General features: G+C 34.2%; 1 protein-coding gene across 3 annotated transcripts in view; it reads left to right on the top strand.

Annotated features, from left to right (window-relative positions):
- The first annotated feature begins 6,444 nt into the window (after positions 1-6,444).
- The window catches only part of LOC123547536 (protein dachsous-like), a 128,843-nt gene continuing 109,784 nt past the window's right edge, over positions 6,445-25,503 (top strand). For all 3 annotated transcript variants that reach the window (XM_053551794.1, XM_053551795.1, XM_053551796.1), the window contains exons 1-10: positions 6,445-6,502; positions 7,647-7,767; positions 13,831-13,950; positions 14,946-15,019; positions 16,629-16,743; positions 17,370-17,462; positions 18,032-18,105; positions 21,145-21,259; positions 21,487-21,588; positions 23,431-23,486. In XM_053551794.1, coding sequence (XP_053407769.1) covers positions 6,463-6,502; positions 7,647-7,767; positions 13,831-13,950; positions 14,946-15,019; positions 16,629-16,743; positions 17,370-17,462; positions 18,032-18,105; positions 21,145-21,259; positions 21,487-21,588; positions 23,431-23,486 — 910 coding nt within the window. In that variant the 5' untranslated portion in view covers positions 6,445-6,462. The remainder of the gene's footprint in view (positions 6,503-7,646; positions 7,768-13,830; positions 13,951-14,945; positions 15,020-16,628; positions 16,744-17,369; positions 17,463-18,031; positions 18,106-21,144; positions 21,260-21,486; positions 21,589-23,430; positions 23,487-25,503) is intronic.

Genomic DNA, 25,503 nt, shown 5'->3' with positions numbered 1-25,503 from the left:
CAGAAGTGGTGTAAAATAGAATTTATACATGACCAAATCTCTAAATCTAAGTTCTAGAATCCTGTTCATATTTTGTATGTATATATGTTAAATGTATGTTATGTAATTGTAAAGCGCAATAAAATATTTTATAATTTTTGCGCTATATAAATGCCATGTATTTGTATTTGCGGTCATTCAAGGTCAATTCTATATTACTATAAAATAACTCTTTTGCATGATTTATCATATTATTTACTTTTTTGCGTGTACATTTATATTTGTGCCAATCAGAATCTTTTCTAGAACAAATTGCGGTGGTTTTCAGTCGATCACGTTGTCGCGAGGTTTTCCGTATTTCTGAATTGTACCAAGGGTTGTCATTAGGGCGGACAGTAACAAAAGATGACGGTATACATGTTTTTGCTAGTTCTAGAAATTTGATAACAAAAGAGTCGCACGCGTTGTTAAGAGTACCGTCGTATAAAAAGGACCAATCAGTTGCTTGTATCAGGTTAATAAACATTTCCAAATCGACGCGTTTATAATTCCATACTTTTCTTTTAAAAAGTATATTATGTTGGAGGTTAATTTCAATATGTACATATGTACCGTAATGGTCGCTTATATAATTGTCTGTTTTCAAAATACCAGCCTTAAACACGGGAATGCCATTTGAAACAGCTTTAGGGTCGATTAAGGTACTAGAGTTATTACAGACGCGAGTTGCTTCTGTAATAAAATTAGTCATGTTGTATGTCATGAGCAGGTCGGTAAATTTTATATTGGTATCACTAAGTTGATTTTCATTAACATCTCCAACAAGAATAATATTATTTGATATTTCAGTAGCTTTATCAATACATACTGTTTAAGATGTACAATGTTATATCAAATATTCAAGACAAATTTATAATTATTATTACGGTATGCATTAGGGTAAATCAATATGGATGAGTCAAACACACATGCAGTTATATTTTTTTCTTCAAACAAATATATAACGTGAATACGATATGATTGGCGTGCGATCAGATTACATACTGATAAAGACAGTTGCGTCATATAGAAATGAAAACTCTATATGAATATGACTTTTTCGATTCGTTAAGTGATGACATTTTGCGATATAGTGCCCTAGAAAATTCAAGTTAGACTTTACTTTAGTCAGTAAGTTTGCATTCTTAGAAAGTAGAAAACATTTTTCTGACGCCAAAAGAAAACCCAAATTTAAATGTTTCTCGAAAGAAAAAAAGAAATTTTTACGACTTGAGCAAAAATTCCCCAAAACAATTTTGGAGCAAAGTCAATACATACAGAAATTTGAAAAATGCAAAATCACCACAAATTGATGCAGCCCAGTTTGCTTCATATTTTTCGGAAATTCTTAACAGGAAGGTTGAGAGTAATTTCATCTTTAATATGTCTAATGATATAGATAATCTGGTAGAAATACAATGCCTAGATAAACCTATAGAGGAGGGTGAAATAAATAAAGCAATTTCTTCTTTGTCAAGAAATAAGGCACCCGGTTGTGATTTAATAATATCTGACATTTTTATTGATGCAAAAGGTTTTATAACTCCATTTTTACTTCCAATTTTAACAAGATATTTAATGATGGTGTTTACCCGCTGTGTTGGACAAAAGGTATTATTGTGCCAATCCATAAAAAAGGTGACAAGTCTGACCCCAGTAATTATAGAGGCATTTCTCTTATAAATACAATGGCAAAGATGTTTTCTCTTATTTTACGTGGCAGACTAAATAACTGGTGTGAGAGTCAATCTATATTCAGTAATGTCCAGTTTGGATTTCGTAATAATAGAAGTACTTCTGACTGTGTATTCATCTTCCACAGTATTATTCAGAAACTTTTGTCAACTAATGAAACACTATATTGTGCCTTTATAGATTATGAAAAGGCCTTTTATACTATTGACAGAGAAATATTGTGGTATAAACTACTTGACATTGGCGTGAGTAGTAAAATGATTAAAATGTTAACATCAGTTTATGAACATGTATCAGCCTGTATTAAGGTTGATACTGATTTAATTCAACTATGTATTTATATGTTGTTATTTGCAGACGACATGGTCCTTTTTACTACGAACAAACAAAGCCTCCAAGCTCAATTAGATAGTTTATATGTATATTCTGTTAAATGGGTATTAAAGATCAATATTAATAAAACAAAAATATGTATTTTAAGAAAACGAATAAAAGTAGAAAATTATCAATGGTGTATTAATAATGAACCGTTAGAGATCGTAGACTCTTTTTGTTACCTCGGGGTAAAGTTTAGCAGTAATGGATCAATGGTGGAGGCAATTAAATCTTTGTCTGACTAGTCCCTCAAAGCTTTTATTATTTGATCGCATGGTTGAACCAATTTTATTTTACTGCTCAGAGATATGGGGTGTATATGATACCAAATCTATAGATAGGGTTCACTTGAAATTTTGCAAAAAAAATGCTTGGGGTTAAACCCCAGACTCCTAATATGGCTGTTCTTGGTGAATTAGGAAGATATTCTTTGTCTATACTGTGTAAGGAAAGAGTTTTGAAGTACTGGCTGAAACTGATGAATAATAAAGATTTACTTATGTACCATGTTTTTACTATGCAGTGTAATAATATTGACTCCCCAAGATGTTTTAATTGGGCTAAATATGTGAAATCACTATTGCATGACTTAGGTTTTAGCAATTTGTGGAACAACATTAATGAAAATATAAATTATTTTCCTATGTTACAGAATAGTCTCCGAGTCCAATTTAAGCAAAACTGGCACTTGATATCAACAATATGTCAAAACTTGATTATTATACAGAATTCAAAACCGAATTTAGAATTGTAGAAAATGACTATCTCAGAAAGTTGTTTACATGTTTTCGTCTTTCAGCACACAGCCTGGCTATAGAAACAGGAAGATATGTTGGTACCGATAGAGCTAATAGAATTTGTAGAAATTTAATCATAATGTCGTAGAATCAGAATATCACTTTTTGATGACTTGCTGCAAATATTCCAATATTCGATCAAAATACATACCACATCTTTCATGGCCTACTATGCAGAAATTCAACAGATTAATGAGATCAAGAAAAAGAAAAACTGTAATAAATATTTGTAAATTTATCAACGAGTCATATAAATTAAGGGCAGAAACGTTATAGTTAAGACCATCGATATGAATTTCTTTTATTATACATATAATTGTAATGTTTACTCATGTGCATGTAGATCTAGTTATTTATTATAGTTATATCTGTTCATTAGCCAAAGACATGTTATGTCGATATTGCTAATAAAGTTTGTTGTTGTTGTTGTCATATAAATATCTCTTACTTAATTTTAGTTCGTTCAATATCAATACTGCGTGTTTGTTTATTAAAGTTTTACATACACATTTAAAGACTACAAACGAACCTTAAATTCCAAAGCTTTGAGAGAATTTCGTTTCGGAAGTATATGAATGTCACCGCCTTTTATAATCCATTATTTAAATTCCTTTAGACATAATATAAAAAGGACAGTTATTTCTTTTACATGAAAAATTGGACTATATTTTATTCGTAAATAGCTACAGATAGGTAAGAGAATTCATTTACATGGTGAGGTCGTTTATATGAATTGATGAGGCAGTTTATATGGATTGGTGAGGCCATTTATATGGATTGGTGAGGCCGTTTATATGGATTGCTGAGACCATTTATATTGACTGGTGAGGCCATTTTAATGGATTGGTGAGGCCGTTTATATGTATTGGTGAGGCCATTTATATTGATTGGTGAGGCCGTTTATATGGATTGGTGAGGCCATTTATATGGACCGTTTATATGGATTGGTGAGATCGTTTATATGAATGAACAAGGCCGTTTGAATAGACGATATAGTCTCACCTTCTTATTCACAACAAGATCAACACAATTTCAATTAGAAAAATGACACAGATGCTATCTTTACAAGTCAAAATTTAAGTCAACAGCATTTTAGACAAGATGTATTTTCTTGTTAGCTTCATTTACAGACTTTTTCAAAAATTTATATATTGTAATCCTGTGATTAGATACTATGAATGCATCTTAAATTATAAAAAAGAAATTGATAAATAAATACAGTAAACGCATAAACAAAAGTAGTTTTAAATTTAAAGTGACAATGCGGTAGCAGATAGGGCATCAATTAACAGGATAAACTGACAGGTACCCAGGAATATCGGCGTGAAGTTGGCAGTACAGCAGTAGCAGCAGTTGCAACAGTTAACTGCTACTACTGCCAGCAGTTACAGCAGTTAATAAGCTGTTACACCAGTTTGGTGATGTTAGTGGCATCAGATATTTTGTTTAAAATAAAAACCTTCCCCTTCTTTACAACAGACATCACATGAAATAGATCCCTATCAGTACATTTAAATGTTGTCTCAAATTGGTATTTTTCCTTTATGTACTGTTATTTGACACTCAAAATTGGGGAGAGGGGTGCGCTCCCTGCCCCCAACCCCTTCCAACATTTGATTTTGGAGTGTAATATTCATTTGCATGCAATGCATTTTTAATATTTATGATATGGGTTCCACAGCTTTTCTTCATACCATTGAGCAGTTTAAATACGAAATATTTTTCCATAATGAAACAGTTTGTATAAATGTTAAAAGCTGAAGCCAATGAGATAATCTCATCCGTCTCTATATTTCTGTTAAGAAAGACACTTGTACCTTTATCTGTTTTATGATGATCTTTGATATGCTGTACATGTGATGAGGCGTTAATGAAATATTTGACTTGACTTGATTTTGCACTAAAGTGGTCTAGGTAATGTAACAGCAATTTCGTCACACATTGTAACCGCTTCATTGCATGTTAAGAAAAAGGAGAGCAACATAGCATTTTGTTGCTGTTATAAAGGATTTATTTATGATAATTTTATTTCTTCTAAATCGAAGAAGGTAATTGTTTTTGATTGACCTGAAATAAAAGCATAAGCAGTTACATACCTCAAATATATGTATCCAAATATTTGAAATCTTTGACGTCAATAAATTCCAGTAATGTGCTAAATTTGCCAAAAGATTTTAACATTTTGTAAAACATCTTACTTTTATACAGTCAAAATCTGGGCTAAACTAGAATTTACTAAATTCACCAATAAGATTTAATGAAACACATCTGCCCGTTATTAGTTGAAATGCTGGTTTGTAAATAATTCAATTTGAGTATTGAAAGTAAATATCAATATTTTGAGTTTGAATATACTTGTATGATTCTTAAATATTACACTCAACTTTGTATAAAAATGTCATATTTAATAATGGCTCCAGATGTATTTTCAAAGACTTTAAAATGTTTTCTACAATTATACAGTATTTGACGACCTTTCAGCAATCAGATATCCAAACGTCTGACAGGAAATACTGTTTTCAAAAGAAATTACAGATTATATAAATATGAAAGGATGTAAGGTGTAATGTCGACTTCCAAGTGAAATGAGAACGAGGCTTCCGGAACCATAATATTTCAACCAAATAAATTCCCAAACAAAGTTTTATATAATATATTTACAGCTTTGCATTCTTTTTGTTTCATATTGTTTTAGTTGATCCTATGCTGCATGTTTTCAAGTTACAGATCTGCAAAACAACAAAGTATTCACCTATCGGCGAAACGTTCGTCCGTGACTAAAAATGACCGCTTTCCATTGCTTAAGTACGCTAAAATGCAAATATGCAATAACAAATAACAATGTGACGTATGCAAACAATCGTACCCGGTTGAACCCCGTCACCTCTGGAATGTTGCACCTTTACGTTACGTTTTAATCCTGCAGGTTCATTTGATGTTATACAAAAGGGTCATACAGTTCTATCGTTGAAACTGCTTTTTCACAGTTAATTTTGAAATATATCAACAACCACTTTTTAGAATAAAAGTTTTATTGTCTACTTGGCAAAAGTCTTATTACGTCACTAGAAAAATACGTCACGATATCAGGTGTCGGGTTGAATGGTCAATAGGAGTAACATAGGTGTACACATTTCCTTAGACAGACAGCTGAGCATTACAACACTTCATAGCACTTGCCAGATCAAGTGAAGCTGTCTATTAGCATGAGCGCCGTAATAAGATAAACAAGTAAAACATTCTAAGAGCCATGTATACAAATACCCTCCATAGAAAATTACACACGTGCTCACAAACCATGCACGCATATACATAAAACTCTTTAATAGAATGATAATATATAATGAGATACAAAGATGTAAAAAAACAGACATAGAAATACGTAGGGGCACGACTTGGAAACCACGACTGGGGAGTTTAGACCGCGGTTTATCCGCTCCAAATCTCGCTTTGACATCCCAACTTTCCTCGAAAGACAGTGTACACGTATTTCATACAGGCTAGCAACAGTACCCATACAATAAACAAAGAAACATGTCATTTTTACATCGCTTTTTTACTTTTCAGAATACAAACGATGTATTTGCTATGGATCCTTTTCCATGTTATTATAGCAGGTAATTATAGCCAAGGATGTTTTATATCTAAATTTTTATGTAGAATATATTGTACTTTAATGAATTTGTTTGTTTTGTTTGGTCTTAAGTCTCATATGCACAATATGGGTCGTATGGTGACTGTGTAGCTGACTGCCAAGCTAACCACAGTTACCTATGTCAGTGTGCGGAATCACATGATCAAAATAATCTTTAAACCAAAATAAATATAGAAATATTTGCTGTAAATCTGAAATATAGCTTATCTTATGGCATCTTTTTTTCGTTTTCTGAGCAGAAGAGTTCTGTAATTTACCGCCGTTTGAATTAAATGTTTGAAAGGAGCATTTGAATTCATATTAATCTCCCAAGACTAGATAAATTGCTACTGTTGTCTATCTGAGAGCATATTTTAGTGAAAATAAAACTGTTTCAAATGTTTTTGATGAGCGGCTTTCGATATACGTTTCTGCAATTGGCCTTGTGTACAATAAAGCGTGTGCTACTTAGGTTTAAAAAGTGTTTTAGAGACGTTTTAAAGTAAGTAAAAAAACATCGAGGTTACTTTTAAAGACTCAACCCTATCATTATTCCGATTTTATTTCCTTTATTCTTTTGAAAGTATGCTTGTCCGGTAACCTACACGACTACGAGTGACTACTTGTACAGCCGCGAGTTCGATCTCCGATATTTCGTTTGTCCTCAGTGCCAACTGACTGGGAATCATGTGTTTTTCATACCTGATTCAAGTTGAAATAAGGTGTGAAAATAAGTCATACAATCAAAAGTAGTTTCATAAATCAAGTCATACATTTCACATCAAACTGTGAGTATTTTAGGAAAACATGAGCCGCACCTTGAGAAAACCAACATAGTGCATTGGATCCAGACCAGCCCAGTAATAGATTCTCTAATTGCACTAGGCTTTGAAAGCGAACAGCATGGATCCTAACCAGACTGCGCGTGCTTTGATATCAGATAGTATTTTGTAAAGTCGCCTGCTCTTATACTAACAATATGTATTGTATATGTTTTATGAACAAAATCATTAACGCCACAGTTAGCAGTGACGGCTCTTTGCGTAACAGAATAATGTATACCCAGGTGTATCCGACTGATTCCTTTATAGTTACTTTTTGCGACAGTTATCATGTTTTTTTTGTAGGACCAACAGATCCACCAGACTGGAAGACGTCTACTTCAACATCTGTTGCTTCTTCAGCCTGTACAACATCTGTAACAACAATTAACGCTGAATCAGGCGACGGTTCCACGGTTCTTTACAGGTAGCGGCAAATTTTCTAATATACGGTCTTGCATGTGATGTTAATCATCGTTAGGGTATTTTCAACAGCTTATAAGCATACTGTGTGAATGTGACACCCCTTATTTTACATGGATTTAAAGGTAATTTTAATGTATTTTAAATGCATGTAATTTAAAGTGCATACTTTGAGGATAGAGCATAGGGTGTAATAAACAATTTTGTACGTATGATATCAAGAGAAGAATGCCGTTAGTGACCACGCTAAACAACAAACAAATATTATGCTAGGGAATATGACACCACTTACTGTACATTATGTTCAAGGTATTTATGTTGTCTTTAAGGCGTATTTAGGCCCAAATTCATATCTTGGGGATGAATAGGGTATAATATTCAATCTTCTACTTTAAGTCTTCTTGCAGAACGCCATTCGGAGCACTTTTGAATATCCCACAGATCCTCTTTCAGGGAATGTAATACCACTTTTCACACATCATCTTGAAGGTATTTACATTTTCTTTCAAATGGATAGGGAAAATGATTCAATCTTGTACTTTAAGTATCGAGGAAGGAACGCCGTTCTGACTACATTAAACAGTCCACATATGCTTTCTCAGGGAAGCTGACATCATTTGCCATACATCATTTTAAATATATCTATATCTCCTTTCAAATATATAAAGGACATATTTGCTATCTTGGGCATGAATATCGTAGATTATTCAATCATTCAGTCTTCTACATTACGTCTTCTTGGAGAACGCCGGTCGGAGCACTTCTGAAGATCCCACAGACCCTCTTCCAGGGAATGTGACACCACTTACCATACATCAATTTATAGGTATTTACATTGTATGTCGACCGCATTTATGTATTTATCTTGGGGATATATGGGTATTATATTCAATCTTTCGTCTTAAGTCTTCTTGGAAAGTGCCGTTTGGAGCGCTTTTGAACAGCATACAGATAATCTTTCAGGGAATGTAACGCCACTTGTTACAATCATTTTAAAGGTATCAATACTGTCTTTCAAATGTATGAAGGTACAGCTTCCTATTTTGGGGATGAACGCGTTAGATATTTCAATAAAAACACATTTATGATGATGTACAATAAGTGGTGTCATATTCCCTAACATAAGATAAAATAAGTGTTGATTATCATGGTCGCTTAAGGAATGTTTCCCTTGATACGTAAAATATTGTTTACTACACACTATCCATCCACAAAGTATGCACTTTGACATACATGCATTTAAAAGATATTAAACTTATCTTTAAATCAATGTATTGTAAGTGGTGTACACATTCCCTGACAGTTTGTCTGTAAGCTGTTGAAAATTCCCTAACGATGATTTACATCGCATTACGCCGTATATTAGAAAATTCGCTATTAAATACCCAACTTCTTTACCCAGAATCATTACTGTGCACTAGGGCATCCATTTTGTTACTGTTTGCCAGCTACATGTGCGCTCTATTGATTATCATGGCGATGGTGTTATTTTCTCTCACTATCAAGTGATGTTTGCAAGGAACTCGCTGAACGGAATGCCGTGTCTGTTTAGGTCACACACCCCTAAATAGTATTCCCAATATATTCTATATAAAACTGACATTCTTTAAAGAGCTGCCAAACATAGCTAGACCGATTGCAGAGAACAAATCCATACCTCATTTTAAAAGAGTTATGATAAAACTGACATAACATGAAGAGAGAAGTTGGGGTCATATATATTCTAAGAGAGATTTATCTTGTCACATTTTCTTTCTGTAAAATCACATGAAAATCACACTGCTGTGACCTGGAAGTACTACTCATGCTAAAATTGAGTTTCGCTTCACCAAATACAACCTCCTCTCCCATTCTTTCTACCGAAATGTCAAAAACACATCCACAAAGAAATTTAAACAAAAAACAGGCCATGCTAAGTGAAAAAATAGTGTTCAAAAACCTATCCGCCATAGTTAGGCCTTTATAAACCATGAAACCCTGATCAGAATCGTAGACAAATGCTTTTACTTTAAATTTATTAGGAAAACAACGATTTTCAACAGAATTCGATGGAAAATACATCAATTTGTTATAACATCAAATATGCGACATAAAGGTGATTATAGGAAGAGTTTCACTTTTTTAAATCTCACACCACAATGTGTGAGTTAGTCGCTTTAAGATGCCTTAATGTGCTCTACCTACTCAGCCGAGTATGATGCAGCAGTTTTAAATAACTTAGGATCGGTATTTCAAACGTTGCTAAAGTTTAAATGTATTCTTAGAATGTACTTGAGGCATTCGTAGCCCTTATAACCTTCCTCATACTAAAGGTAAAGATCTACCAATTCATAACAGTATCGTGCTACAAAACCGTGTACTTCAAGATGAGTTCAGTATTTGTTACTATCAAACGCTGTAGGTTATGTAAACGCATTATAGAAGGTTCTACTTTAAAATTAAGTAATGAAATATTTCATATAAAAGAAAACATGGATTGTACTGTCCAAAATGTTTTGTATGTTTTGGTTTGCAATGGATGCAAAGAGTTTTATATTGGACACACAGGTGATAAATTAAGAAACAGAAGGACAGTTCATGATCAGCAGATAAGAGATCCATCAACAAGATAATTGCCTGTTAGTGAACATTTAGATCTATGCTCTAAAATGGACCCACATTATTTAATTTTTCCTTTTTATAAATTTCATAATAATAATGTTCCAGCTAGGTTATCTAAGGAACGTTATTTTTTTTGATATTTTCAAACCAAAACTGAACAAATATTGATGACGTCATAATATACATAATATAACGTTGTGTACACATGTGTACACATGTGACGTTGCGTAGCTACTTCACATTTTTTATATGTCTGCCCTGATGATTATAATATGACACCGGTAGGTAGACAGAAATACAGATAGAGGAAACCCATTGGATGTTTTTCTTTTTTATTTATTTTATATATATATACCATTTAAACGAGGTGGAAATGAAGCTTCAAAATGAAAATGTTTTAATTATTGTCTGTCCCCTCTAGGTTGATTTAAACACATTAAAATTACAATATAGTGTTTCTGAACAAGATTGTGAAATACCATATACAATACATAATATGATTAAGAATGCATCTACTTAGTACTCATTATTAGTCCCCTACTGGTTGAAAACCAGTGTTGGGGACTATAGGAATGCACTTTTCCGTCATTCCGTCCGTCCGTCTGTCCGTCCGTCCGTCCGCAATTTCGTGTCCGGTCCATAACTCTGTCATCCATGAAGGGATTTTAATATTACTTGGCACAAATGTTCCCCATGATGAGACGACGTGTCATGCGCAAAACCCGGACCCCTAGCTCAAAGGTCAAGGTCACAATTGGAGGTCAAAGGTCAACAGGGCTTTTTTCCTGTCCGGTCCACAACTCTCCCATCCTTGAAGGATTTTAGTATTACTTGGCACAAATGTTCCCCATGATGAGATGATGTGTCATGCACAAATCCAGGACCCCTAGCTCAAAGGTCAAGGTCACAATTGGAGGTCAAAGGTCAACAGGGCTTTTTTCCTGTCCGGTCCATAACTCTCCCATCCATGAAGGGATTTTAAAATTACTTGGCACAAATGTTCCCCATGAGGAGACGACGTGTCATGTGCAAAACCTGAACCCCTAGCTTAAAGGTCAAGGTCACAATTGGAGGTCAAATGTCAACAAGGCTTTTTTCCTGTCCGGTCCATAACTCTCCCATCCATGAAGGGATTTTAATATTACTTGGCACAAATGTACCTTATAATAAGACGATGTGTCGTGCACAACTTTCAGATCCCTAGCTCAAAGGTCAAGGTCACACTTAGCAGTCAAATGTTAACATAGCGTGAACAGGGTCTGTTTTGTGTCCGGTCCATAACTCTGACATTCTTTAAGGGATTTTAATATCACTTAGCACAAGTGTTCCCCATGATAAGACAACGTGTCATGAGCAAATCCCAGACCCCTAGCTCAAAGGCCAGGGTCACAATTTGGGGTCAAAGGTCAACAGAGTTTTTTTTTCCTGTCCCGTCCATAACTCTGCCTTCCATGAAGGGATTTTAAAATGACTTGGCACTAATGTTCCCCATGATGAGACAACATGTCATGAGCAAAGCCCAGAGCCTTAGCTCAAAGGTCAAGGTCACAATTTGAGGTCAAAGGTCAATAAGGTTTTTTCCCTGTCCGATCCAGAACTCTGTCATCCATCAAGGGATTACAATATTTCTTGGCATAAATGTTCCCCATGATGAGACGACATGTCATGCGCAACACCCAGAACCCTAGCTTAAAGGTCAAGGTGACACTTTGAGATCAAAGGTCAAGAGGATTTTTTTCCTGTCCGGTCTATAACTTTGTCATGCAAAGCAGGATTTAGATATCAGTTGTCACAAATATTCCCCTGGATGAGACAACATGTCATGCGGAAGAACCAGGTCCCTAGGTCTGAGGTTAAGGTCATATTTAGAGGTCAAATTCAAGAATGACTTTGTACGGAACATTTCTTCTTCATGCATGGAGGGATTTTGATGTAACTTGGACCAAATGTTCACCACCATGAGGCACCCTTGTTTTTAGAATTACGTCCCTTTGTTGATACTATAAATATATTTTATTGTAACTTTTTTATTACTGGCGGTAGAGAAAAATCGAGACCACTTTTCTGTAGTACAGAATGCATGTTACATCCAATTTTTAGGTGTATTTTGAACTATCTCTACCTGATAAAGAGTTTCTTGTGGACTTATATTATATAGATTTTTTTTTTAATTTTTTTTTTTAAGATTAATTTCCCTTTGTTGTTACTATAAATAACTTACATGATAACATTTTTATAATCAGCCAAAAAAATTCAATATGAAAACAACTGTGGGTTTTTATATATGCACATTTTAATCCAAGTGTTTTGTTATAACATATTGTATATATAGTACAATATTGTTTATACAACATAGACAGATATCAGTTCATTATGTTATACTGCAGTAGAGAAAATTAGGTGCCTTCCAGTAGGGGACTTTGTATTGCATGGCAATACTTCATTCACTTGTTTTTATCGTATTGTCTGTAATCTTTCTGCTCGTCTAAGTATACATATGCAGTGCTCCATCGCGTATCTTTCGGATCATTCGTTATCCTATGTTTTATCGATATATTGTATACTACATGAAATGGAAAATATAAGGATTGTCATTAATACGGAAGTCCACTTGACAGAGTCTGTCAGAAGACCAGGTCTCTTACACCAATTTATAAAATATGGTATTCTCAAGAGGTTGAATTTTATTCAGCCTACTTCCACTACCAAGTGGAAGGGATCTTAAGAACACTTTACAATTTGATATGTTTTCATTATCACGATTGTCATTTACTCTGCAAAACAATCAAAGGCTGAGTCTGCATTTTTTCATGCAATCTAAATGTGTCATACACATATATTTGGGCAAGTTTTCGTATCCACAAAATGCGTACTGAGTACTTCAGTGCATGTGATTGTCAATCTTTGACAATAAGTCTCCACTGTTCCATTGCAATGGTATTAAACTGACGCAAAAGACAAAAACTCGAAATGGAATCTGAATTATCAAGAACATGACGGTGTCGTTATCATTTTATATCCAAGACGAAGGTATAATTTATGTTTGTTATTTATTTAGTTTTGAAAAACAAAAGCAAAACGACAACATTTTACACCTCTGTATCCTTATAGATTTTGTGTACTCATTCAATAAAGGAATTTTATTGGTTGTAATGACGCGACAGTAATAAATTGTTCTGAAAGCATTAGCAGATGAAAATCGTTATCTCGAACTCGTTTTTATTACAGAATTTTTGCTATCTCGAAGACATTTTTATGTCCCAAATACACGTGCTTAAAATACAATTTTTTAGTTGAATTTCGGTTATCTCAAAGTAAAACGCTCAATCCGTTGGAGTTTGAGATACCAAGTTTCAACTGTATATATTATCCATTTTTGCGTAGGAATGTTCCTGAAATAGATGAAAGGATATATCTGTTCATTCTAATAGTTGTAAATTGTAATTTGAAATACTTCTTTTTTAAGCCTTATATCTCAGACTCCAACTGGTGGTGGATTCACTATTACTGACCACTTTTCTGGAAATAAAATTCTGACGTGTGTCCAAGGATCAATAACAAAGGCGTCCTACGAAGTCGTGGTCAGGTAAGAAAACTTATTTCGTAAAAAACTTGTATTTCTGTTTTGCCAACCAATGCAGTATAACTATATGAACTTCATAGTAACCTACATGCAGCGTCGTTCAGGTAAGCAAATCCATTTGGTCGCTTTTCAGCTAGGTATTTAAACATTTCATTATGTATTACACCTCGTGCAGGATTTTAATTCGGTTTTATATGTATTATGGAATCATAACATGTGGAATTAAAACATTCCAAGACACAGCCCCAATGAAATTTTATCCTTATGCATTTAAGTCATACATAAAGATTACATTAAGATGCGAATAAATTATATCACTCGGGCTGCGCTCTCGTGATATAATAATACGTATCTAAACAACAAACAATGATTTTATTCAAGAGCAAATCACTGTTTGAGATATATTATTTCGATTCTAACACGTTATCAAGGGTTATTAAGTATATCTTCGACGACATCCATTAAATATTTGCCCGTGTTCTGTTGATTTCTTTTCCAGCGCGCCGCTATGCCGTTTGATGCTATGACGTAAGAATTGTGACGTCAGAAAAATGAATTGTTGCATAATAACACACACCTTTTAGCCTTCTTAGTTTAATAGGAAAACAAATCGGGTCTTGTTAGAATCTGCGATAAACAATTGTTAACGCGTAAACCAATAAGAGAGCATTATAACGTCAATTATGACGTCAAATTGCAGCATGATGCCATAAAAATATTTCAATGAATATGTAAGAATGAAAACAATCAATGCCTTCTTGAGGCTTATCGTCTAATTTACCACAGATCATCGTTCAGCTTATGCACTCGTAGTTCAATTCCTGCGCATCTGAAGTCTAAAGGATGATAAATTAGACGACAAACCACTCGAAAATCTTGATTTTTTTGTTAATTAAGGACGCAGCATAATGACTGGTAATATTGCTAATAGGCTACTCGTGACGTTATTCAATACGAAGAAATTGTTCCTTCGTACGCGCATTTAGTTTGTTTTTCAGAGCAGAACACGATGGTGGTAATGGCCTACATGCGGATTTGACTTTGACGATAACATTTACAGACGTAGCATCCGGTAAATCACATTCAATATATAACAAAATAATATCAAAATGTACAAACAGAACAAATAAATTTTCTATCAACCGAAAATTCATTGGAAAGGACCAACCCTTTGATTTTGTTAAAACTTGTGAACTGACCCCACTAATTATCTCGCAGGTGTTAACCTTTAGCCTGCTGGCGGCAAGTGATTCTGCCTTTGCGATCAGTGCAGACCAAGACCAGCCTGCACATCCGTGCAGGCTGATCATGGTCTGCACTGTTCGCTATTCAGTCAGTAAATTTTCAGTGAATACCCCTTCGGATAATAAATGGTATTGTGAGGTGGACGGAGTGGTTTGCACACTGGCCTTTCAATCCTGAGGTCGGGGGTTCGATACCCGGCAGCTACTCGGGAATTTTCAGAAACGCTTTTTAGTGTTTCCCACCCAACTAGAGGTGTTCTGGTCAGGAACCCAGGCAATCCTTGCGTGTATCAGTGCTATACACTGGGCACGTTTAAGAACCAGGCTGTCTATTCGCAACGAGCTAGGCTAAGTTAGCCGGACAAGCCTTATCTGATTTCTGATCTCTCTGTCGTGGGGGCTTTGTCTCACTCTGTCCCTCTGGTCAGATCGCTCTGTGTCTGTACTAGTAGAGGATGAATTATGCGCCCTGTGTGGCTGCATTTGAACTATGTAAAGCGCCTTCGAACGTGAAATTGATCATGAAAAGGGCGCTATATAACTCTGGTATAATAATAATAATAATAATATTGTCCACACTAAATGATGGACCAGTCCATTTTAGAAATTTAGCAGGCTAAAGGTTAATATTTAAGTGATACAACACCAAAATTGTAAATGTCAGGATACTAGTTATATGGGCCAGGGAAATGCCTACGCCTTTAGCATTTTGAACAATGAAATGGGTCCAATCACTAAGGTGACTATGCCTTAGACTAGCTGACAAACGATGTAGAATGTCCTTTGTCAAAAGTATAGCTGGTGAGACCAAATATCTCATATATAGAATTTTCCACTGGCTACCTTGCCTAAATGGTTCGTGTACCAGTGATTTGTAAATGATTTCAGTTATGAGCTAGATAATTTCAGGGATCAGGTAAATCATTAAATGTTTCAAACTAATAATCTTCAATTAATAACAATTAGCTGACAATCCTATAGGCTGGATACTCTATATTTGACTGATCTCTTGTTGAAGTTCCCGTCAGACAGTGTCTTTGAATCAACAACCTACGAGTCCCATCAACAAAACAAAATTGTGCGCAGACTCGTCTGGATCCATGCTGGTCGCAAATGCACTAGGTTGGTTTTCTCATGGTGCGGCTCAATTGTCAGTTATACTAAGCGCAACGTTTGCTATCCATCGGTTTGCTAATAATAGTAATGTTTAAGAGTGGTTGGTTTTGCATATATACATAGAAACCGAGCCGTCTCTGTCGCAAATAGCAATATTTTTAGTGGACCTAGTAAATACAAAAGTATGTTGTAAACATAGAATAATTGTCAGTTATGTAACATTCGCGTAAGTTTAGTAATTATATATTCTTGTTCACTACTGAATGGTTTACATTTATTCAAAACACTAAATGACTCGCATTTTCGGGAAACTTTCTACAGGACCAACATGGACATCCGGAACCTCTTATTCGTTGGACAAAAGTGACTGTTCCGCTTGTGATGCAGTAGCCACACTTTCTGCTACCTCGACAGACTCTTCGTCAGTGACTTACAGGTAAGACACCAAAGCAAAAATGACTGACACTTCAAAGCAAAAGGGATTGACAAAGGCTTCTTTGTAAAATGTAGGTTCTATGATACAGTCTGTACATCGATAATTTACACGTAAATATAATCACCATAAAAATGAATCATTGCTCATTAAATTCAATTGCAATCTGTTCTTTCACAAAATATTAACGTGCAATTAAACAAATATGATAAAGTGACACGATAATTTACATTTAAAGAATAGTTTTCACTTATAAGAACAAGGCAGAGTAATATAAAAAAACATTTGAGCTCTACTTTTAGAAGAAAATGTATAGCTATTTTGAATATCTCTGCTACTATCAAAACTTTTGACAGATTTATGCCCCTCTTTAACTTAGAATTTTTTGGTTAAAGTTTTTGATAAAGTCAAATATCTCTGTTACTATGAAAGCTATTGACTTGAAACTTCAAATAGTAATTGAATATCAAAGGCTACATCATAACAAACTCTGATTAGAATTTTGACAAATTTATGCCCCTTTTACTGGCAAAGCTCTAGTTCAGAGTCAAGCAAAGGGAAAGGCCAAGCGTGCTGTCTTACGGACAGCTCTTGTTATAATATGACGCTGTTTTTTACTTTTTCTGCAGTTTTGTATCAGGGAGTGGATTTAGTGTATCTGGAAGCACCTTGTCCTGTACAATCACATCATTAACGGTGTCATCACATTCAGTTGTCGTGAGGTAAACATTTTCAAATGTAACATCTTGAAACAAACACTAATTTTTTTCGGCTGTTGAGTGTGGAGTTTATTCACACAGTCATTCCTTGAGCTTGCTTCAAGATATCATTACACGTATTTGTTGAATGTAACTGCTAATATCCCTACGCTTTGACAAGGATACAATGTTCTGAAGTCTACCATTCATTTAAAACAATAAGACGAATCCTGTATCTTTTATGTTTATATCAAAACATATCAAAACCTCCTAAACACAATCTCTATTGTTTACATTGTTTACCAGATGTGAATAAATGTCTAGCATGCTTTTCATTGGTAAATTTGTTTCCCAAATTTGTATCTCCACACTTCTACGGAACCATAATAACCCTTTTTGAGGTAGAGTGATAGAGTAGTTGTTGGTGGTGCGTGAGGTACATTTTAAATTTGGATAAAATCCCGCAAGAGCATTTTGAAAGTGAAATTAGCTTGATTCAGATCTTTATACTGATTGATGTCTTCCATTATGTAAGTTGCGTAATGTATACTATCATAAACCATCAGTATTCAAATCAGCACATTCTGTTTCAGAGCCCAAAATACTGGAGACAGTGCGACTACAGATCAAACATTAACTGTAACTGTTACAGATTCTTCGCCAGCAGGTAACGTAACACTTGTTTTCTCATTGTGTGTACTAACATTGCGGAGATATGACGAAAAGGCAAATACAGACATGAAACAAGGAAATTCATTGATGCAAGCATCGAAGACGCCACCAAGTGTTGTGTCTGAAGTAAATTTACTGCAATATGAGAAATTACCTAATCATTACTGCGTTAGACTGACTGGTTACAAATTATCATCATTTAATTTAGCACATAATACAATATATGTAATATAAACTGCTAAAATCCGTCAAGAATAAACATGATAAAGAAGTATTACCATGCAATACAAATCCTCTACCTGCAATGACCTTGACATTACGAGTAGGCGGTCCGTTTTAATACAAAATTAAAGTTATTAGATTATCAGCTAAGGTCAGCACCTGAAGAAAGTTCTTATATGCAGGTGCATGTGTATGAAGTTTCACATAAAAGCAGTTTGTTGGGAGATGATGAAATGCTGAAAATCAGTTATTCCATCAAAGTTGTGGCTCACAGAAACCATTTTTTATTATCATTTTCTATTCTCTGATAAAGTTTCATGGACCTTAGTCACCTACATTATATCTCTCAGGGTTCAGATTACTGTTTCCGTTGCAAAAGCGACCAAAAAATCTGTTCAAGAAAACAATGATATAACATGCATAATCTCTATATTGCCCCTATACACAAAACAAATGTCATGAACCTTTCTTATATACTTTTGGAATATCATAAAATTCAGTTGGATTATTTTTCGGACGAACGGAGAACCTGAAGTCCTGTTTGGTTCAATCGAAAGGTTACTAGAAATATGTCCATGTCAGGTTACAAGAATTTTAGCAAGCATAATAACCCACTGCTAACTGTGGTATAAATGCTATTGTATCAGGTAAGTAGGCTATACTAAAGTCAGAAATAGAAAACTTGACTTACAGAAACCTCCCTTATCAATAAATCGGATCAATATTTTGACGAATTTTACATAAATAAAAATCTGCACTTCAAATAAGGAGAGGAAATACACATAACATTGTTTGGTATCACATGATAATTTGCATACATTTTCAATGTTTTCTTTTTTACCATTTCATGTTTATTAACTAAAATCTATTGTGCAACATCGCGGGTCCTTTAACACGCTATTCACTGTGTTCTATTTATCATTTTGAAACTATTCATAACTATATTTACATGGTCCAAAATAAAAGTTTATCCCATATACTCGATGCCGCCCGGTCTGTAAAGGAGTCAGCTGAAACTTGTTTGATACATTATGTACTTACTGTAGCAGTTTAATCTTAGTATGACAAGACTACAATCGAATCTTTTCTTCTCACTTATGTGTATATTTTGCCATGTCCCACAAAACGTGTAAATGCTAAAAGATAACATCATATTACGGCTGTTTGCTTTCAAAGCCTATTACAATTAGAGAAACCGTTTGCGAACAGCATGGATCCTCACGCGTAAATGCACCAGGTTGGTTTTCTCACGATGCGGCTCAAATGTTATATATTTGAAGTTATTTATGACTTTACATTTAAGACATTATTAAATTATCGACTAGGTCTGTGATTATTAAACAACCTTCTAATTTTATGCTGCATGATATCATACTGTTAACGGAAGTAGAGTTAACAACCATAAAGTGGTACTAATTAAAAAATTGCACTTATGTAGTTCTGCATGTTTGAAATAGATATTCTATAATGTAGAATTTTATGAAACCATATTTTTCAAAGCGTCATTTTATCCGCAAAGAAATCAGGCAACCAAAAAATATGGCTGAAAACTGGACTTTTTATAGATAGATTTGAACATATTGGCTCTCCGGACCATTTTAACAATTTCCTTCTATGTAACGCCGGCATTACCTTTTGTAGTCATGAAAATCTGTTATTAAGTTTGTTTTTTATTAAACTTTTTTTAAATAACCTCTTGGACAAACCGTTTCTAGAACCTCCACCCCCTCGGACAGACCCCCATGGACAAGACTATGAAAGGCATTTTGTCCAAAAAAAACCCCGCCTCCTTGGAAAACCCGTTTTTAGAACCCCACTCCCCGAGCCCCCTCGGACATACCCCCTGGAAAATACTATGGAAGGCATTTTGCCCGAAAAGTCCCCTTTGGACAAACTGTTTCCAGAACCCCCATTGGACAGACGCCCCCTGAGCAAGACTATGGAAGGAATTTTTGCCGGAAAGGCCCCCTGGGACAAACCGTTTCCAGAACACTCCTCAGGACAAGGAAATACCCTACCCCCTTGGACAAAAAAGTCCTTCCATTTGGGGGATTCAGATATTATCTAGAATAACCCATTTACCCGTGCCGAGGCAGGTAATCATCTCGCTCAAAATATCCACTACATCGTAATACAGTTACCACTACATAACAAAGTTTGCACAAGATATAATAACTTCGTTACAAAGTATAAGACAGAATATAATAAAATCATTTAACGACATAATATAATAAAAGATGCACAAAATGTAAAAATCCATTAGGAAATAATATATGACATGATACACAATATAATAAAATTTGGACATAATAAAGTAAAGAATGCATATAATGTGGTAAGTTTAGAACATTATGTAAAGATGTTTCTACATATTTAATATAACCAAAAGTATCATACTATTACTACAAAAACAACATATAACGATGTAATCACATAACATGAATATGTCTGCACAACATGTACAGATTTCAGTACATAATACAATATAAAAATATTAATAGATTTTTATGACTACAAAAGACAGTGCCGGCGTTCCTAAATCTTCTATGAGAAAATGACATTTTGATGACATTTTTCGCGTATAGGACGTTCCATAATGTAGAGTTTGTAGTAATGAAACTTTTCATCGTTGTAGATTTACCTAATTTCATTCCTATAGCTAAATGCTTCATATCTAATGTTATCATTTTGAATTGTTTTACATCAAAATCTCTCTTTTGCCATAATAAACCTGAATAAAGACAGGTGCGATTTATTGGATACACGATTCTATTACTTTAATTTCGAATAATTTACATGTTCGACACTACAGCACCAACATGGTCAACAGGAACCTCACACTCGCTGAACAAAGGTGACAGCACCGCTTGTGATGCGGTAACAACACTCTCTGCTACTTCATCAGATTGTACGGCGGTAACTTACAGGTAACTATATAGCTTTAACTGCCAAACAAAATCTGTTTATCTGTTATATGTTTATCTGTTATCATCTGGTAAGATAACATTTTTGCCTCACGGACCATAATCATACAATATGCTTAAGATCAAAATTAATATGTAAATCTTTTATTCAAATACCATTAGAAGACTTTGTAACTGTCAGCTTTTTCAAACATGGCAAGTTTAACCTAATATGAAATTTTATATTTCAGTTTTCAGTCAGAATCCCCTTCTGGAGGATTTAGCGTTACTGGCAATACACTGTCATGTGACCTTGCGTCAATAACTGCGTCATCATACACGGTTGTCGTAAGGTAAAGTAGCGAGTACTCAATAAGTTTACATTTAATTTGTCACGGTTGGGTGAGTAGAAAACTTACGCTCCTTTATTATCGTATTTGAATTTTTATTTCGTAATATGTGGAATTAATTTATTGATTTTTTTTAGAAATAAGAAATATTACTAATCATCTTGTTTAAACAGTGAGAATATACGATTACAATAAGAAACTGTATTTGTTTGCATTCATATTACATTTTCCAATATATTTTATCAGCCGGAGTAAATGTATACAAATGTCTAGTTGTAAATGTCGACGCCGTATACGCTTCTAAAATATGTTTAATTTACAAATGCCTTTAGGTATAATCATTGAGATTAAGTAATTGGTAGTACTGCATGTTCGGATCAAAATCTGCTTTACAATGTAGAATTTGTTTCAACCATGATTTTCTTTAAAATGTAAGAATTTGAACTATGTAAAGCGCCTTTGAACGTGAAATTGATCATGAAAAGGGCGCTATATAAATCTGGTATAATAATGATAATAATAATAATATACATTTGACAATAGAATATATAGGGTAGTGTTTTTCGATTTTTCACTAGATTAATTGCAAAATTTGGGGACCTCACTTAAGTTTTCATATCTACAGGGTTACCGATTTCATAACCAATAGAAGTCTTTTCAGTCAGTCCGAACATTTAAAGAAAGATAACATAGACCTTAAAAGATGTCTTAAACTTGGTCTTAAACTCCCCGTGTACTATGGGAATGTAGTTTGAATACCCAAAAATTAAACAGATTGTTTATTTTAGTCAAACATTTTTCGAAAAACGGTAGCAATTTATAAAAAGGATACAATGCGAAAATTGTAAAGCATCGTGCATATTTGGCGGCTGATGCCCTAATGATAGTCTCTAAGCTTTCCTACTTGAAATTGTTCGATGACTCATAACGTGAGCCGTGCAATGAGAAAACCAAAATAGTGGTTTTGTGACCAGCATGGATCCAGACCAGTCTGCGCATCCGCGCAGTCTGGTCAGGATCCATGCTGTTCACTAACAATATCTCTAATTCAAATAGGATTTGAAAGCGAACAGCATGGATCCTGACCAGACTGCGCGGATCCATGCTGGTCGCAAAGCCAGTATGTTGGTTTTCTCATGGCACGGCTTAAGTGTAGGACTCAGTGGTGCTTATCTCCTTAATCCTTCAAAACGGACGGATGGAGTGGAATTTTGTCTTGCATCTTGTTTGGCCTTAACAGCTAGGCCCTTGGTGATTTGACTTCAGACAAGCTGTTGAGTAAATTGATGTATTTATACCTCAGACCTATCCTATTTAAGGTTTAATTTTTACACAATCTTGTATTGTTACTAGTGTTATAGCCTTTCTCAGTGGGGAGGTTTTTTTATTTACACTGTCTTGTCAAACTTGTTGCAAATATGACAAGAGCGAGGTTGGTATGCCCTTAACGCGTTTATACCCCTCCTCCCAGTTGCTCTTATATAGTTTATTGACCTTTCAAAGACGAATTCCTTATTGTAATTTATTTTTGGTCCGTTTCGTATTATATGTTACGTCTGTTGTATAAATGAAACTTTTCCTAGTCGTGAATAACATAAGTAAAATATAAAATAAGAAGACATTTATTGGAGTTATTTAACATGTCTCACGTTACATATCATATTTCATCTTAGCGTTGCCTTCTAAAACAATTACTCATAGGTTGCCATTAATTTCGATTCCGGCTACCGACTCAATGTTTTATTTTATCTATCCGGATAATTGCCGTAACGTCATCACGTTCAGTTTATCAAACATGCAAAATTACCTTAACTTAAGTTTTAAATGTTTAACCTTCTATTTTAGAGCGACGAACACTGGAGATGGTGCGAATTCTGATCTTACATTGACTATAACACCAGGTATAATTAAATGTGTACTTATAGTGCGTGATCTTAATTCATTAGAATGAAAATAAGTATCTAATGCTACTGGTAATTTCGTATTTATGGACCACTTAATGCGTAGCTGGATCAACTTCAGCAATTATTATTTTGAAAACGAGTTTTTAAATTTTGACATAACTTAAATCAGTATTAAATTATTTTTCTAGTCATTAAGCTTAAATGTCTTAAAATACATTCTTCTCTGACTGTTTTTGTTCAGTTCTTAGTAATTATAAAATTTACAGTAGTAACTTTAGTGTATATTGGAGAACATATCTATGTCACTTGTTTTACGTTGTGGGAGTGAAAAAAACGCCATGTCATTTACTAACGTAATTATTTAATCTTGACGTTCACGACGTTTTAAGTATAGAAGACGTTGGTTGGTTGGTTGAATTAACTTTATCTGTGATAGGTAATTCGTGAAAGGAATAAAGGATTTAATGCTCAATAGAATTAAAGTTTTCTTCATCATGTTAGTTTTTTGGTCAAATACTATCGTTTGGGTTTTACATGAGACAAGATTAAAGCAAACTTTTCATTCAAAATTCAACGTCATATTAGTCGCTCTTACGTCACTATAACATAAATATCGACTTTAATGTTAAAATGATCTTCACAAATTATACATTATTTTAATGACATTTTTATATGAAACTATGATGAGTAACAAGCAAATCGATACTTGTTGAATGAACAGAGCGATTTATGTAAACAGTCTGTCGGACGTAAAATCATTCTTCATCAAAAAATGACGTTAGTTGTCTTGAGCTAAAGAAAAGTTCTCGAATGCACGAGAAAAGACAACATACGCGCGAGATAAGATGTTGTGCACACGAGATAAATTTTCGTGCTCTTTGGACATCATATTGTGCGCTCGAGAGAACATGTCGTGCGCTCGAGATAAGATGTAATTCGTACAAGATAAAATTTCGTGCGAAGGAGATAAAACTGCGAGCGAACAAGATATGTCGTGCGTTCCAGATAATATGTCGTGCGTTCCAGATAATATGTCGAGCAGTCGAGATAAGATGACGTGCGCTCGAGATAAGATGTCGTGCACACGAGACTATTTAATCTTTAACAAATGTCGTGCGCACGAGACTGTTTAATCTTTACCAAAAGCATGTTTTAAGCATACCACCGTAGAAAATATAAACTATAACATTCTTATTAAAACAAACTTAATTTCATATCATCAGTGTTTAAAATTAACTGCATGCGAACTAAAGTTTAGTCTTATAAAGTATGGACTAATGAATATATCTTTTTAAGTTTCTTGGATTCAAATGGTCCTTTAGAAAATGCATATTTAAATATGATGAAATAAACAGCATGGGTAAACTACACCTATTAGATCCGGTATTGTGACGGATTATTAGGTATTGAAAAAATGAAAATAATGCATCTTTGCTTCTAAATGTTTTAAAATAATGTAACAATATTTTGAAATATTTGAAACTGCATGTTTAGTTTACAGAAGAGCATTAGTGCCAGGTGCGTTTTATTTATCAACTCGAAATTCTGAACTCGAAATTTCGAGATACTTAACTCGAAATTTTCAGATAAATACTCGAAATTACATAACTCGAAATTTCGACTGACTTATTCGAAATCTCGACTTACAAACACGAAATTTGGGGTTACTTACTCGAACTCGTACGATGGTTTGAGTTTAAGAAAACCACCATAGATCTTTTTTTTTTGATATTCTGTATTATTTTGATTTTTAAATATCTGTACAATCATCGAAATTCCAATAATCTTATATACAAAAAATCAATCATGATTTCTCCATGAACTGTCCACCGTATACCAACTTGTAAACATATATAACCAGATATTCATCTCATGACGAGAAAAAAGCAACTTGACTGGTTTTCTGTGATATATCAAAAGCTTTCGACCGAGTTTAGCATAAAGGCCTTTTATTTAAACTAAAGCAGTATAGTATTTCAGGAAACTTTGTCAACTGGATAACAGATTACCTCGA

Source organism: Mercenaria mercenaria, chromosome 9 (assembly GCF_021730395.1).
Source record: "Mercenaria mercenaria strain notata chromosome 9, MADL_Memer_1, whole genome shotgun sequence".
NCBI lineage: Eukaryota > Metazoa > Mollusca > Bivalvia > Venerida > Veneridae > Mercenaria > Mercenaria mercenaria.
This window is presented reverse-complemented; position numbering and strand designations above follow the sequence as displayed.